Here is a 17,278-nt window from a genome sequence, read left to right on the forward strand (position 1 = left end):
TCCAGCTCCAGTTCCCTAACTCGGTCTTGGAGGAGCTGGAGATGGCTGTACTTCCTGCAGGTAAAATCAGCAGGGACACGAATGGCATCCCTCACCTCAAACATCCTGCAGGAGGAACATTGCACTCACTTCCCTGCCATCCCTCTAACTTCCAACCAAGTTCTGGTTAATAAATAAATTTTTAAAAATATAATAATGTAAATATGGCACTTATCTCACACCAATGGGTCTTATTATTAGGTTAGAGGAGCAGGGCGGGTGGGAGACACTACACGTGTAGTGTCTCGGGTTTCCTCTCCACCAGAATTTATTGGTGGGGGGGAGGGGGGGAGCAATCTTCCCAGAAGTCCGCGGGTCGAACCTCCGGTTCCGGGGCGAACTTCCGGTTCCCGCCTTATATAAATAAAATAAAAAATAACACAGAAAAGAAGAACAGAAACGGGACCAGGTAAGTGTTTTTAAATCAAATACTCACCTCCCGACAGGCCCCTGCACTCTGCTCCGCTATGTTTCAATGTTTCTCTCCAGATCGCGCCCCAAATATTTTTGCACTTGGTACACATTCCCCCACTTCCCCATTCCCCCTCGCTACCAGGGTGGTACGTGGCAATGCCCAGCCCTGGCCCTTAGCTCCCAGGGCCTCCAGGCACCTCCGTACCCCTGGTGTGGTCGGAACAATGGTTTTTGCTTTTGAAAACCAGTCGTGATTCACGCCAGCATGACGTCACGCTGTGAGTTGGGGAGGATACATCATGGGTAGATGCGACAGCATAAAGCCATTTAAGTGTATTTAAATTTATTCAAATTAATGGAAATCAGGTTCATGCCCTTTCTAACTATCCATAAAATCCCTACACTGCAGAAGGAGACCATTCAACCCATTGAGTCTGCAGCACCCTCAGAAAGAGCAGTCTATCTAGGGCCACTCCCCCACCCTATCCCCGTAGTCCCACACATTGATCATGGTCAATCCACCTAACCTTCACATCTTTGGACTGCGGGAAGAAACCCAGGCAGACAGGGGAAAAACGTGCAAACTCCACAAAGACAGAAACCCAACGCTGAAATCGAACCCGGGTCTCTGGTGCTGTGAGGCAAAAGTGGTTACACTGTGCCACCCCTGGGGTAACTTTGTCAGTGATGATTGATGATGTGTCTTACTCGAGAGTCTTCAGCACCAAATCAAACATGGTTGAAATTTCCAATTTCTACATATTACCATTTCCTGCTTTAATAAACCCCTCCAAATTGGTTGAAGCACGACTCGAGACTAACCAAATTGGCAAAGATTATACACACAGTGGGTAGCACTGTTGCTTCACAGCTCCGGGGTCCCAGGTTCGATTCCCAGCTTGGGTCACTGTCTGTGTGGAGTCTGCACGTTCTCCCCGTGAATGCGTGGGTTTCCTCCGGATGCTCCGGTTTCCTCCCACAAATCCCGAAAGACGTGCTGTTAGGTAATTTGGACATTCTGAATTCTCCCTCTGTGTACCTGAACAGGTGCCGGAATGTGACGACTAGGGGCTTTTCATAGTAACTTCATTGCAGTGTTAATGTAAGCCTACTTGTGACAATAAAGATTATTATTATAATAGGCGCCCATTTTAAATGGACAATCCCTGTCAAATTGTTTCCTTCATTTACAAAGGAAAAAACCTACTATTTCCCCATAGTGGGTGAATTTGATGCTCTCCTGAAGTTGTTCACCTGTGTTAGAAAACAGTTCCATGTGCAGCAGCAGCACTTCTTCGATCCAGTGGGAATTTCTACTTGCAGCATTGAGTGTGCATGGGAGCAGTGCAAGGCAAAGGGGATAGGTGGAGGTAGTAGGGGGACGGCTGATTAAAAGCTCTGAAATTGACAGCACATCAGGACGTTGGCTGCAACCCAGTGACTCCTTTTAACAGCCGGAGTTAAATGCACGCCGTCTAACGGTAGATGCAAACAACCCTCGAAGGAGAGGTGGGTTGGCAATTTCAATATTTTAATAGCTTATTCACAGGGGTTTCAGTGTTAACTAAAAGTTTACATGATTCCTTGGCTTCCTGGAACTGATCAGTGAAAACAAAGCGAGAATATGGTGAGAATTGAGGGGGATGAAGAAATGAGAGTCAAATGTTTTTGTTACTACGATAACCTCAGCGTGGTTTCTTGCCTATTTAAGTGAAAAGCTTTTGCTCACTGTACTTGTTCTGAGAGTTTACTTTTAGCACAGTGGGCTAAGACAGCTGGCTTGTAATGCAGAACAAGACCAGCAGAGCGGGTTCAATTCCCGTTCCAGCCTCCCCGAACAGATGCCGAATGTGGCGACTCGGGCCTTTTCACAGTAACTTCATTGAAGCCTACTTGTGACAATAAGTGATTATTATTATTATTATTATTATTATTATTACTTTACAGGTGACATTTTGGAGGCAGCGGTCTAGTGGTATTGTCACTGCACTAGCAATCCAGAGATCCGGGGGACCCGGGTTCGAAATCAGATGATTAAATTTGAATTCAGTAAAAATCTGGATTTAAACATCTAATGATGAAACCTAGTCAATTGTTATAAAAACCCACATGGTTCACTAATATCCTTAAGGGAAGGAAATCTGCCATCCTTACCTGGCCTGGCCTACGTGTGACTCCAGATCCACAGCAATAAGTTGACTTTTAACTGGTCTCTCAAGGGCAATTAGAGATGGATAATAAATGCTCCCACAGCTAGCGACGCCTACATCCAATGAAAAGAATTTTAAAAATCTTTCCCTGGTTTGGAGGTTTGTGCATCTGATTTTCACTTTGAAATGGTGACCTCTCAAAATGGGCGCTGGAGTTTGCAGTTCTGACTGGTGTTTCACTGCTTCAAGTAATTGTCAATTGCAAGCATGTGGCAATTAAGGCACCACCGATCACACAGGGTGTTTGTTAAAGCACGGGCTTCCACTCTTATCAATGTACAAGCTGGTGTGCGACCAGGAAACGATCTTCATACAGCAACGCACAAGTTTCCCAGGCAGCTAATAAGATACTTTCATCCTGTGCCAGTCAACCCTCGGTCGAGGCTGGACAATTGCGAGAAAAGGCAAGATCTCATGGAAATGAAGACATGAGTCTATTCAGCACTATGCCATGAAAGGGAAAGGGCACCAAGGCCTGTGAAAATGGAAAAAGCACACCAACCATCTTGAAATACTCTTGGTGTGGTGAGAAAAACCTGCAGAAGTTGGAGGAATGTCCAGCAGTGGGGGCAGCAGAGTGCCATAACTGCGGGAAAAATATGGGGCGGGATTCTCCCTTCTGGGGACTAAGTCCCCACACCCGCCGGAAAACGGGCGGGAATCACTCCGGACTTTTGCCTAGAAAGTCCGGGGAAATTCTTTGTCTTCAAGGGGGCGAGCAGGGCATGCATCCCGAAGTTCCGGCTGCCGGCGAGGTTCTGCAGATACGCCCGCACGGCTGCGCATGCGCCCGGCAGCCAGTAGCAGGTCCGTGCATGTGCGCGACAGCCGTCTTCGCGCCGGCCCCCGCACAACATGGCGGAGCCCTACAGGGGCCCTGCGCGGAGGAACATCAACCCCCGGAATGAGTGCGCCCAGCGATTGGTGGCCACCGTGGAGGACCCCCCCCCCCCCGGAGTCGGAACCCCCGCCCCCCCCACCAGCCCGTAGCCAGAACGCCGAGGTCCCGCCGGGTGAGACCACATGCGAACCACGCCGGCGGGTCTCGGTGGGCACTCGGCCCGTCGAGCATGGAGAATCGCCGCGGGGGCCGCTTTCAACGGCCCTCGACCAGCGCCGCGTCGATCGGCACGCGCGTGACTGGCGGCGATTCTCCGGTCGTCGGAGAATCACGTGCCGGCGTGGGAGCCTATTTTGGGTAATTATTCGCCCCTGCGCCGCGCACGATTTTGATGCGGAGGTCGGAGAATCCCGCCCTCAACATTTTAAAACCATCTGCTGATTTAAAGCACTGACAACAAGAAGTAGAACGCCACAGAGAAAGGAAATAACTTTCCTTGGGAAAGTAAATAAAATGGCAAATTAGTACTGGAATATTAAAATTGAAGCGGGTGGACACCCTACAGAGTTTAAATTAGATACAAGGCCAGGCGTTTTTCTTATTCAATAAAGTAAAATTTAGTAAAGTCATGGGCATGAGCACATTACATTATAACCTGCATTTGTCAAATTACAGGGTCCCGCTGAGATTATACTGAAAGTCATAGGCCAACATATGTCAAAATTGAAGCACAAAGATAGAGAAATCAATCTCGATGTCATCCAGAATCAAGAGTCTTCTTTACTGAGCAGGATGGCATGTTTAAAATTGAATATAATCTATAACGTTGATGAAGTTGCGAATGAGGAATACAGTAATGCATACATTAATAAAATCCCAAGATTATCCACAGGCTTGGGAAGGCTGAGACTGAGTGCCACTTTACCCAAACAACTGACCATAAACCGTTGGCCAATGCTCTAAGTGTGGCCAAAGGAAAAGGTATAAGGATCGGCTCAAGGCCATTCTAATGCACGGATGTATTGACATCGCTGACTGGGAGGAGAAGGCTGCGGACAGCTTGACATGACTTCACCTGGTCCATCAAGGCCCAAGCCACTTTGAGGTTCAACGACTTAATAGTGAGGCAGAATGGCATCAGCAGAGGAAGGACAAGGAAGCCAATCTGGACTGAGAATTCCACTCTTTCACACAACAACATGCCTCCACTGTGGAAGAACCTGCCTCTCCAGAATTGGGCTCCTCAGTTATCTGAAGACTCACTGAGCCTGACGGACGTCCTCCTCAATTTTCATAGAATCCCTACAGTGCAAAATGCGGCCATTCAGCCATTGAGTGTATCCGTGATTTGGGAGATGCCAAAAATATTACCTGTGGAGCCCCGTTGCATAAACATTTTGGGGTGCCGTGACCTTCAGGGCCATATAGAGCTGCTTTTCTCCACTGCCACATGGCGCCAAGTAGGCAAGGATGTGGTGCAGGTACCACAAAGTCTCGCTGGCGAGGCAGAGTCTCCTCTGGCACATGGTGTCTGACAGCTCCATGAAGAACACTCAGGTCCTGTACACCCTTGGTCTCGATCGGCACCTTTTGCCCCTTTATGGCTGGTGTGGCCTCCAGCCACTGAACCTGCCATGCGGCTCTGGTCTCCTGCTGCTGAGTCTTCCCTGGGTGCAGCCTCATGTTGCTGCTGGAGTTTGTACTCCGCCAGCGCTGTAATAAAAAGAATTACCAGTCCCAATGGTTTCATACCTATATCACTCAATTACTTGTGAGAGATAAGAGAGAGAGAGAGAAACAGATGGACCTTGCAGCTGGATAACATCAGCATCTCCCCTGACCCATTGGTCTACAGGACCTGAAGCAGCCAGTCCTAATCCTTAGCCGGCGGCTACCGCTCACTCACAGCTCATCCTCCAACCCATTGCATGACTGTTCCAGCACCCAGTCAGACTAACATTTGGCTTCCCGTCTGGTTCTCCCTTCCCTTATTCTCTATATCACTAGGAATTTTGACAGGAGAATTATATGGTCGCACATCCCTAATGGGCAGTGTCAACTGGATGATGATGTCCACCTTTGGGTCTAATGGATCCTCACTGGCAGATGTTGGGGCTGGCACCACTCGATCCTGTGTACCCATGCGTTTGGCCCTGAACCCTGAGTTTTCACCCCTAGCCTATAGCCTGTGGACAGCTAATATTAACCAGCATGATGTCACTATAATCCAATAGTTCAGATTAAGATTAATGAGATATGAATCCATAGCAGAGTGCATTCAAAGGAAGTACAAGATGTCAACAGATTAACTATCAAGGATACCAGTTGAAGGCACCAATCTAGAGGATTTGCATTTCATTGAGGAGGTGGAAGTGTATACATCTTTCCTTACTCAACATTACTGGCTACTGCAAAGACGTTGCAGGAGATAAAACAAGGACAGCAAAATGACCGTGTCCAGAAAAGAAAATATTGTCTGGAAGGATGGCCAGATATTACTCTTTCCAATCCAGTACTAAGGCAGTAATTCAAACAGCGAAAACATCTTACAGTCATTGATCTCCTATGATGTGGATATGCCGCGTTGGATTGGGATGAGCATAATAGGAAGTCTTAAAACACCAGGTTAAAGTCCAACAGGTTTGTTTCAAATCACTAGCTTCAAAGCTAGTGATTTGAAACAAACCTGTTGGACTTTAACCTGGTGCTGTAAGACTTCTTACATTGATCTCCTAGTTTTCACTGACAGAATTCCGAGAACACTTCGGCCTGGTGTTCTTTAAAGACTTCAGCAATGTAATTTTGGGACTGCAAAATGTTGAATGAGAGCCCAGCAATCAGACTGTTGGTCAGGCATTACTTGTTCTAGAGCAGAAATTATTTCCCAATGTTTTGGGTGCGCAATGAACAACCAGATCTAATTGAACCACTCTCACCTTTTACTTCTCCATCAAGGCCTGTAGATTGCCTGAAATGGATTTATTTGATTTAAAAGCCAAGATATTCCTTATTGTCATTGATTACTATTCAAGGTGGATTGAAGTGAACAGATTGTGCAGCATCGTGGAGGGAACAGTCAATCAATCACTGAAGAGAATTTAATACGACACGTTGCATTCTGGACATTGTGGTCCAGACAATGGTCTGCACTTTGCTGGTGAATTTTTCCAAACTTTAATCGATAGAATATGGATTCATTCAAGTAATTAGTGCTATCCTCGAGCAAATTGAAAAGTTGAGAACAGTGTACAAACCATCAAAGACTTTATGAATCATTGAATCCCTTCCAGTGCAGAAGGCCATTCAGCCCATCGGGTCTGCACCGACCTCTGAAAGAGCACCCCAACTCAGACTCAATCCCCCACCCTATCCTTGTGACCTCACCTCGGGGCAATTTAGCGTATCCAATGCACCTAACCTGCACATCTTTGGATTGTGGGAGGAAACCAGAGCACCCAGAGGAAACCCACGCAGACATGGGGAGAAAGTGCAAACTCTCCACACAGTTACCTGAGGTCGGAATCGAACCCAGGTCCCTGACCCTGTGAGACAGCAGTGCTAACCTTTGTGCCACTGTGCCACCCTGAAGCTGAATGACGATCTTTAATAATTCAGTATGTCAGAAAAACTAAATTTAAAATCTTCATTCAGCTTCAGAGTTCCAAATGAGGAGTAAATTAAGAACATAACCGAAACCTAATATTCCCTTCAATGTCCATGAGGGAATAAAACAGCATGAGGAAGAACAGAGAAACAAACAGGATCGTAACTTTACCACAGACAGAGTACAAGATTTATCAATGTGCGGTCTCGGGAGAAAGCATGTGTATGAGATCAACATAAAGACAGATAACAATCGAAAGAACTCCATAACCAAGATCATGCAGGATTTAAATGGGCCACAGAACTAAGGAGAAACTACACTACCTTAATATTCTTGGAAAGTCAAAAGAAACTTGGGCTTCCCACTCAGATGCAGAAGGAGATAAGGTACAAGAAACAAAGCAAAGCTCTACAACCATCCAGGAGAAGGACACGAATATTGAATGAAGTGAGAGTTTGAATTGTCTTCAACGTCAATGTAATCAGAACAAGATCAGGGAGATTGACAAGCCACCTTGAAGACAAACACTGAAGGTTCAGACTTTTGGGGGAGATGAAGGAGGATGTACATAATTAGGATAAAGGCTTGGACGGATTGGCGGGGCAGGAGGGTGCAGTTGTGATGCAGAGCAAAGGGTTAACATCAGAAGCACACGATGCTGATATAATAATGATGCAACACCAAGTGATTGAGTAACACAGATCCAGGCACAATTCTTCAGGCCTGTTCACCGTTTATGCAAATCTCATTATGGCCATTAAAACCATAACTGAATTTGCGCCGGCGAGATTTCGGTTTGAGATCTTCCCTGCCGGTGACGTGTTAGGTTCTTGGGTTTACAGCCAGAAAGTGCATGAACCAGGTTTCCATTAAATAAAATAAATTTAAATATAATTAAACGGCTTTATGCCGTACCTTCCAGCTCCATGTGATATGCCCCCCAGCGTGACGTCATGCCGGCGCGATTCACGAGTGTTTTTTGAAATCGGAAACCGGTGTGATGACCAGGCTGGGTGTGAGGCCCCGGGATGCGGTCCTTCATCGCTGTGGGGGGAAGGGAGGAAGTTCAGCTTTGTTGCTAATCAGGGCAGCCTTTAAGATGGCGCACCAATCTCTCTCTAGCTGGGCTTGCTGGCTCCATCCGGCCCTGTTTAATGACGACACTAAACACGCTCACTGATTTTATTATAAAAAAGTGTCAATGTCTGGACAAAAGCCTGGCTGCTTTTCTGGGAAGAACCATGCTGGTATTCAGTCGGAACCTGACATTTTGCCACCTTTTAGAAAATTCCACCTTGTGAGGGAGGAGAAGTTCCAATCTTATGCAGAGTTCCCTCTTTGCTACCTGTAAATAACTGGGCAGGGTTTCAAAAAACTACAGTTTCAAACAGCTTTTTGGGAGAATAAACAAACCCCAAAGAACTCCGCCTGGACACCGAACACATGACAAATCAAGTGTCAATCGTCTCTGGAAGCTATATGTGGGGTGACGTGATTAGGTTCTTAAGCGTTCTTAGGTACTTAAGCGCTCCTGCTGCTTTCCGTGCAGGCACGATGATCACGTTGCCTGCTAATTTGCATAACTGCTGTTTGGGGCCAGGGCGAAATGCACTGTGCACTGTTCAGTGCTACGACACCTCAGCATGGACTCAAGTTTGTGCAAGGTCTGCAACTGCTTAAAGTCAAAAGCAAATTAATGCAGATACTGGAAATATGAAATTAAATAGAAAATAATGGAAATACGCAACAGGTCAGGCAGCAATTAAATAGGTACTCAGGCCAATAAGCTTTCATCAGCACAGTTCTGAATGTGGTTCACTTGTGCACTGGAGACATGAGCTATGTCGTCAAAGGATTGCTCTCGTCGGTTTACAACCTGTGGTTTAGTGTAATGGGTCAAATGCAGATGGCACAGAAGGAAGGTATCATGGCTGCTTCAAAATTCCCAGCATTGACCTGTAAGAATGTCACACATGGTCTCACCCCAGCTGCACGTTGAAGGAGTTGAAACACTCGCCTTTGCGCTACATCTCAGAGCTGACATGGAATACCTGCAAAGCCACCCTGAACCATCTTCGCAAAGTATAATGCTTGCTCTGCCTGTTTCTCTTAATGTGGAGATGCCAGCATTGGACTGGGGTGAGCATAGTAAGAAGGACTTTAACCTGGTGTTGTAAGACTTCTTACTGTTTCTCTTAAGAATACAGGGTCATGGTGACTTGGCTTATATAGCAGTGAATGGCAAACTGGAAGATGTTGCAATCACTGTTTGCTCTGACCTGGAAGGAGGCTGATGGATAATAATATTTATTTTCAGAAGTAGACTTACATTAACACTGCAGTGAAGTTACTGTGAAAATCCCCTCGTTGCCACATTCCAGTGCCTGTTCGGGTACACGAAGGGAGAATTCAGAATTTCCAAATTACCTAACAGTACCTCTTTCGGGACTTGCGTGAGCAAACAAGGGTATCTGGAGGAAACCCACGCAGACACAGGGAGAAAGTGCAGGCCCAGCACAGACAGTGACCCAAGCCAGGAATCGACCTGGGACCCTGGCATTGTGAAGAAGCACTGCTAACCACTGTGCTATCAGCCCCAGCCATATTGATGGTCATTGACAATGTCACGCGGCTTGCTCTGAGGTTGCAGTTGTGACTGCTTCAGGTGCAAATTTCTGTGTGAATGTCTTTTCTGAAATGCAGATATCTGACATCCTGATTCAGACTAATTTTAGGTACGAGCTTCCAGGACACCATAGGTGGATATAACCAGCTGATAGCCCTTATCCCCATCCTGCTCTTTCCTCTTACAGCAGCTTCTTCTGCACTGCATCACCTCCACTCAATCTTTCTAGCATAATGTTGGCCAAGGCATACTATTGGATCCATGGCTGGGATCAAGCGGTTTGTGTAGAATGCTTGGATGGCAGTCCAAAGATATGCAGTTTAGGTGGGTTGGCCATGCTAAAATTGCCCTTGGTGTCCAAAAAGGTTGGGTGGGGTTACTGGGTTACGGGGATATGGTGGGAGTGTGGGCTTAGGTAGGGTGCTCTTTCCAAAAGGGTCGGTGCAGACTCGATGGGCTGAATGGCCTCCTTCTGCACTGCAAATTCTATGATCTATGACTGTCCTTCAGCAAGTGCCACACTACTCCCTGTAATCTTTAGCAAGCTTAAAGGACAGTAGAAACCACCAAAAATGTAAGCAATTGCAATTGAAGTCAGTCAACAACTAACTCTAAAGCTGTTGATCCCTTTAAATAGCACTGGTAGGGATCCTGCTACTGAACAATGTTCTCTTGTGCTATGTTTAAGAGATGACATTAGCTGGAATTTTGGACTCCAAAATACCAGCATTGGTTGAAGGGCGGCACTGCTACATCACAGCACCAGAGACCCGAGTTTGATTCCGACCTTGGGCGACTGTCCATGTGGAGTTTGCACGTTCTCTCCGCATGGGCTTCCTCCAGGTGCTCCGGCTCCCTCCCATAGTCCAAAGATGTACAGATTAGGTGGATTGGCCATGATTAATGTGCGAGGTTACAGGGGGTAGGGCGGGGAAGTGGGCCCAGATAGAGTGATCTTTCGGATGTTCAGTGAAACTCGATAGACTGAATGGCCGCCTCCTGCGTTGTAGGGATTCTATGGACATCAAGATTTGCCGATTCTGCATACTTCTAGCAGTTGCACCCTACATTTGAATTCATGATCTCAGCAAAATGTAGTCTGCCAGGCAACAGTTTGCATGCTTTTCATGGATGCCATTTTTGAACCAAAACAACAATCATAGCACTGGGAAAGTGGGCTCTATGGAGCCAGATTTTACAACCTGAATCTTTAAATTTACATAGTCCAATGCTGTGATTGATCTATGCAGCTACACCTCATGACTATCGTGTTAGGTAATGGCAGCAGACTGGAGAAATGTTTGCATCCAGAATTATTAAGCAGGGAAGTTATGGAGTTAATCATTATATTTACCGGTCACTGTGTTTTCCTTTAGAATGGAGAATGGAGACAGGCCAGGACGATTTGAAGGAGGTTCGCACTTTTAAAGTGAACTGTGATGAGTTCCTTATAATGGGTCTTCGCTACCATCATCTCAGTCCTCCTTCTCCTGATGTTGACTACATCTCTATTAGCTTGGAACTTGTTGACAGCAGAAGCAAAAACGTACACAAGGTACATTCAGTTTTCTGTAAGTTCACTACATATATTATCAGTACCTCTGCAAACTTTTCATTTTACAAGCAGGAAGATATTTTCACTTCATACTACGTTATAGTTTTGTTGATTATTACATTTATTGCCTATGCCAACAGTTTTCACGATTCACTGATCATTCCAAAGACCTCCAGTATTATTTTGGGGATAATTTCTTCCATACTTAGTGGATACTGGAAGAATGAGTATGGGAGAATGCATGGAGAGACAAGGGAATTGGGTGGTATGGATGTGGAAGGGAGGGTGAGGACTTGGGGGTCCTGACAACCATGTTGAGAATTGGTCTGATATCCCACCAGATCCCAGTGCGCATTCCTAACTGCCGACCTCAGCATTTATCCATCTACGTAACTGCCTCGGTCCTGCTTTGCATCTCCAGCACCCACCTCGGGAGGAAAATATGATGGGCAAGCAATACCAGGACAGTGGCTGGATCATGGTTCAGGAAATTATCGACTCCCGACTCCTGCCTTGAAGATGAAAATCTGGCCCAGAGTATTTTTAAGAATTTCCGTCATGACTCACAAGTTACTTTTTCGATTTCTAAAAGATCAAATTGGGCTCTGCGCTGGGCACAGGCTGATCGCAAGTCACCTGACTCACTCCGCCCGGCATGATCTGAATCCCCCCTCGCTGGGCGAGATCCAGGTCTGCACATGCAATTTAATTACTTGGATGCTGGATTCACCCAGTGCCCAGGACTCAACGACCATGCCTGCGAGACCTCAAATGTGGACCAGGCGTAATGGCACCTACAACAGTGCAGAGTGGTATCCTGGCACTCCCCCTGGCACCCAGGCACCTTGGCACTGCCAGCCTGGCACACTGGCAGTGTCACATTAGCCCCCTGGTGGTGCCAGCCTGGATGGCACTTCCAGGTTGGCGGTGCCCAGGTGTCAGCTGAGCACTGCCAGGGGTTGGGCCCCGGGTGGGGGTGGGGGGGAGGGGGTTGCTCCTGTCAATTGGAGGGAGAGTGAGGGGGGGGGGGTTCGCAGGGGCTTGACAAGTTTGGAGGTTGAGGGGGAGCGTCAGAAAGTGGGGGGGCCTGAAGAGGGAGGGGGGGCATGGAGCAATAGGAAATCTCTCTGTTGGCCAAAAATAATGGTAAAGTGCCAGTGAATAGCGGGGTGATTCTTGGTGCTGCAGCCACCAAGAAACTCCCACCAGACATACCCAGAAATGGGCTTAAATCTTTGTTCACTGCATCGTGCCCCAACACTTTCCTTAGTTATCCTCTCGCTCTCTCTACATATATATATATATATATAATATCAGGGCCATTATGCTGTTGCTAACCTTGGTGGATCATTTTCTGTTTTGAATCAGCCAGATGTCTAATCCTGTTAGAATATAAGGGATGGCTAGCCTGAGATATGAAAACAAATACCTGAATTCCTACAGGTACCTAAAATGGAGAAGAGCGAGTAAAGTGAGCGTTGGTCATGAAGGGAGTGAGAATGAAAATTAATAATAGAAAATAAGGAAATGGAGGATGAAGTGAACAGATCTTTTGTGACTGGCTTCACTGTAGAGGATGTAAGCAACATCCCAGAATAATTGTGAATCAAGAGGTGAAAGGGAGGGAGCCACTTAAAACAATTACAATCACCAGGGAAAGGGTACAATGAAAATTGTTAGAACTAAAAGCTGACAAGTCCCCAAGTCCTGTTGGGCTTCATCCTATGGTCGTAAAAGAAGTGGTTGCTGATATAGTAGATGCATTGGTTTTAATTTTCCAAAATTCTCTAGATTTTGGAAAGGTTCCATCAGATTGGAAAACAGTAAATGTGACTCCTCTATTTAAGAAAGGAAGGATACAGAAAGCAGGAAAGCACAGGCTAGTTAACTTAACATTTGTCCGAGTGAAAATACTGGAATCTATTATTAAGGAGGCTGTAGTGGAGCACTTAGAAAATTTCAATGCAAAGAAGCAGATGTGGCATGGTGGCACAGTGGTTAGCATTGCTGCCTCACAGTTCCAGGGACCTCGGTTCAATTCCGACCTTGTGTGGAGTTTACACTTTCTCCCTGTGTCTGTATGGGTTTTCTCTGGGTTATCCAGTTTCCTCCCATGGTCCAAACGATATGCAGGTAAGGTGAATTGAACATGCTAAATGCCCCAAAGGTGAGGTGGGGTTACATATAGTGGGACAGTGGGCCTAGGTAGCGTGCTCTTTTGGAGGGTCTAACAGTCCAAAGATGTGTGGGTTAGGTAGTTTGGCCATGCTAAATTGCCCCTTAGTGTCCAGAGAAGTGCAGGTTTGGTTATGGGGTGATGGGGATAGAGCAGAGTGGACAGGTGTGTGGACCTGGGTAGGCTCAGTGCAGACTCGATAGGCCGAATGGCCTCCTTCTGCACTGTCAGGATTCTATGATTCCTCTATGAAGCAAAGTAGATAAAGGGGAACTTGGGGACATCTTGTACTTAGATTTCCAGAAGGCATTTGACAAGGTGCCACATCAAAGGTTACTATTCCAAATATGAGCTCATGTTATTGGGGGTAACATATTACTGTGGATAGGGGATTGGTTAGCGAACAGGAAGAAGAGAGTAGGAATAAATGGGTCTTTTCAGGTTGGCAAGATGTGACGAGTGGAATGCCAGAGGGATTCATGCTGAAGCTTCAACAAATTACAGTTTATATCAGTGAGGAGTGTACAGTTGCTAAATTTGCTGATTGCACACAGACAGATAGGAAAGAAGGTTGTGAAGAAGACGTAAGAATGCTACAAAGGTTAAATGAGTGGGGAACAAATTGGCAGATGGAGTATGGTGTGCTTATCCACCAAAAATGTGAACTTATCCACTTTGACAGGAAGAATAGAAAAACAGAATATTATTAAAATCTAGAGAGGTTGCAGAACTTTGAGATGCAGACAGATCTGGGAGTCCTGGGGAGCAATTCTCCGAGGCCACGCTGGTTGGGAGAATCTCCGGCCGCGCCATTATATTGCGTGATGCCGGTCCAATGCCGTCCCGCCATTCTCCAAACCGGCGAGAACGGCCCCGTCGAGTTCTGCGCCGTGCTAGCCGGAGAATCGCCCGAGACACTCACAACAGCGATTCTCCGGTACCCCCGCTATTCTCCGGCGCAGATGGGCCGAGCGGCCGCTCCGACACGACAGGTTCCCGCTGGCGCCGTCCACACCTGGGGGGGGGGCGGACTGTGGGGGGGGGGGGGGGGTTCCTTCAACGGGGGGACCTCCGATGGGGTCTGGCCTGCGATCGGGGCCCACCGATCGGCGGGCCGACCTCTCTAAAGGAGGACCTCCTTTCCTCCGCCGCCCCGCAAGATCCATCCGCCATCTTCTTGCGTGGCGGCCTTGGGGAGGACCCAAGGCTCCTAGCCCCCCGGAGGACGGCAATCGCGCATGCGCGGGTGAAGTCATTTACGCGACGCCGGCCGCGTCATTTACGCGGCGCCGCTTTTTACATGGCGCCAAGAACCAGCCCGCGTAAAATACGCGACCGCGCTCCTAGTTTTCACTCAGGCGTCGTGACTTTGGGAGAATCGCGCCCCTGGTGCGTGAATTAGGAAACATTAAAAAATGATTAGGAAGGCAAATGGAATGTTGTCTTTTATTACAGGGGAAAGGAAAATAAAACTAGGAATGATTTTCAAGAGCACCGTGTGCAATTTTAGTCTCCTTATTTAAGAAATGAGATAAATGCACCAGACGCAGTTCAGTGAAGCTTCATGCGACTGAAATCTGGGAATGGGAGTGTTATCTTAGGGAAGGTTGGACAGGCTGGACCATTGGAAGCCATCTTACTGCAAGATAGATCTTGGAGGGATATTGTTCCCCTTGTGGGAGAGACGAGAACTCGGGGACACAGTTTTTGAAAATAAGGCGTCTCCAATTTAAGACAGAGATGAGAAAAAAAAATAATTTCTGATGAAGTTGTGAAGCTTTGGAACTCTCTTCCTCAAACAGAAATGGAGACAGAGTTAATAAATATATTTTTAAGGCAGATGTGGATAGAATCTTAACTAACAAGGGAGTGAAAGGTTATTGGGGGGGTGTAAGTGTATCATAGAATTTACAGTGCAGAAGGAGGCCATTTGGCCCATCGAGTCTGCACCGGCCCTTGGAAAGAGCACCCTACTCAAGCCCACCTATCTACCCTATCCCCGTAACCAAGTAACCCCCATTTAATCTTTTTTTTGTTTGGACACTAAGGGCAATTTAGCATGGCCAATCCACCTAAGCCGTGCATCTTTGGACTGTGGCAGGAAACCGGCGCACTTAGGCCGAAAGGGATCAAAGGATATGTGGAGAAGGCGGAATCACTGTATTGAACTTGATGATCAGCCATGATCAGAATGAATGGCGGAGCATGTTCGAAGAGCTGAATGGTCACCTCCTGCTTCTATTTCCTTTGTATGTTTCTGATTATGTTTTCCCCCCCCACCTCCCCCTTCACTCATACCATTCTTCTCCAATTGATTTAGATTTTTAGACACTAAAAAACTGTCTCTTGCCTTGCCACAGCAACCAAAAGGGGAGGGGAGAGAGCAAAACATTGAAGAGGCCCAGTGACTTGATCTGATACATGCAGCCACCAGCGACCGCCATTGCACACAGCCAGGAGACTGGCATAGAGTTGCGATCAGTCCATGTTGTAACATCTGGGCATGAGTGTCCACAGTTCCCACAACCACATAAATCAACCCCTCCCTCCCCCACAGGGTTCTCAGTAGGGCCTGCCCCTGGCACTGCACTGGCACAGGCTGGTACTGCCAGGTTGGCACTGTGTCAACTGGGTAGTATCAATCTTTACCGGGGGCAGTGCCAGGGCACTGCCTAGGCATGCCCCTCTCCCACTCCTGAGGCTTCACTTACCTCTGCACCCCAGGGGGATACCCTCAACTGATTCTCGTTTGCCAAACCCGTTGTAAACTCATGTCGGTGAGGTATAAATGTTTAGTGAGGGGGAATCATATGTTGGGGAGAATCATTAATAATATTTAAATGTACTAAAATCTATTCAAATGAGGTACACGCCCTTTGTGGACATAAATCCCATGACGACGCTGGCAAGAGGTGGGGAAAATCAGGAAAACGCTTTCTCTGGCGAGAATCACATTTCCTGATTCTCTTTTTTAAGAATAAATTTAGAGTACCCAATTCATCTTTTCCAATTAATGGGCAATTTAGCGTGGCCAATCCACCTACCCTGCACATCTTTGGGTTGTGGGGGCGAAACTCACGCAGACATGGGGAGAATGTGCAACCTCCACATGGACAGTGACCCAGGGTAGGGATCGAACCTGGGACCTCGGTGCTGTGAGGCAGCAGTACTAACCACTGCACCACCATGCTGCCCTCATTTCCTGATTCTCTACGAATTTTCTGCCTGCGCCGCCAATCCGGCACACGGCTAGTGCAGACTCAAAATCGCCACCAACATGAGAAAAAGCTTTTTTATGCAATTGGTGGTTAAGAAGTGGAATGAACTGCCTGTTAATGTGGTAGATACAGATTGAACAGTAACCTTCAAAAGGAAATTGAATAAACAGTTGAAGAAGAAAACGTTGCAGAAAAGTAGGGGGTGCAGGCCCAATTGCTTTTTAAATGAACAGGTGAAGGCTTGATGGGTCGAATGTTGCACTATTTTATATTTTTTTGATTGATTGAAACAGTAGCTTCAATGCCTAATTTGGTTGGAATTGATTGATCTCAGTTGAGGTAGTGATGGGGACTGGTACATTTGTCCTGATTAACTCCAGCCTAGAGAGGGGAAAAGTCAGCGTGGGTTCCTGTTCCTGGGTGTGTTCAGTCAATATTGCTAATTTTTAGATGAGAACAGGATCAAACTTATCTGTGATGTACTGTAAATTTAACACTTGAGAGAAAATATTCCAGATCTGAGGCAATTTTCCACAACAACATGTTTGAACCCTTTCAATTGGGTTTCAGCTCTTGCAACAGTACCAAAGTTGCC

At 46.8% G+C, this 17,278-nt stretch overlaps 1 protein-coding gene and 1 long non-coding RNA gene across 8 annotated transcripts in view; one reads left to right on the plus strand and one right to left on the minus strand.

Annotated features, from left to right (window-relative positions):
• The window catches only part of LOC140429756 (uncharacterized), a 64,312-nt gene extending 56,083 nt beyond the window's left edge, over positions 1-8,229 (minus strand). The window contains exon 1 of the long non-coding RNA XR_011949184.1: positions 8,024-8,229. This is a non-coding gene — a long non-coding RNA (uncharacterized lncRNA). The remainder of the gene's footprint in view (positions 1-8,023) is intronic.
• Positions 1-17,278, plus strand: part of frem1a (Fras1 related extracellular matrix 1a) — a 765,391-nt gene that overhangs the window by 277,034 nt on the left and 471,079 nt on the right. For all 7 annotated transcript variants that reach the window (XM_072517132.1, XM_072517134.1, XM_072517136.1 and 4 more), the window contains one exon: positions 11,111-11,289. In XM_072517132.1, coding sequence (XP_072373233.1) covers positions 11,111-11,289 — 179 coding nt within the window. The remainder of the gene's footprint in view (positions 1-11,110; positions 11,290-17,278) is intronic.

Source organism: Scyliorhinus torazame, chromosome 9 (assembly GCF_047496885.1).
Source record: "Scyliorhinus torazame isolate Kashiwa2021f chromosome 9, sScyTor2.1, whole genome shotgun sequence".
NCBI lineage: Eukaryota > Metazoa > Chordata > Chondrichthyes > Carcharhiniformes > Scyliorhinidae > Scyliorhinus > Scyliorhinus torazame.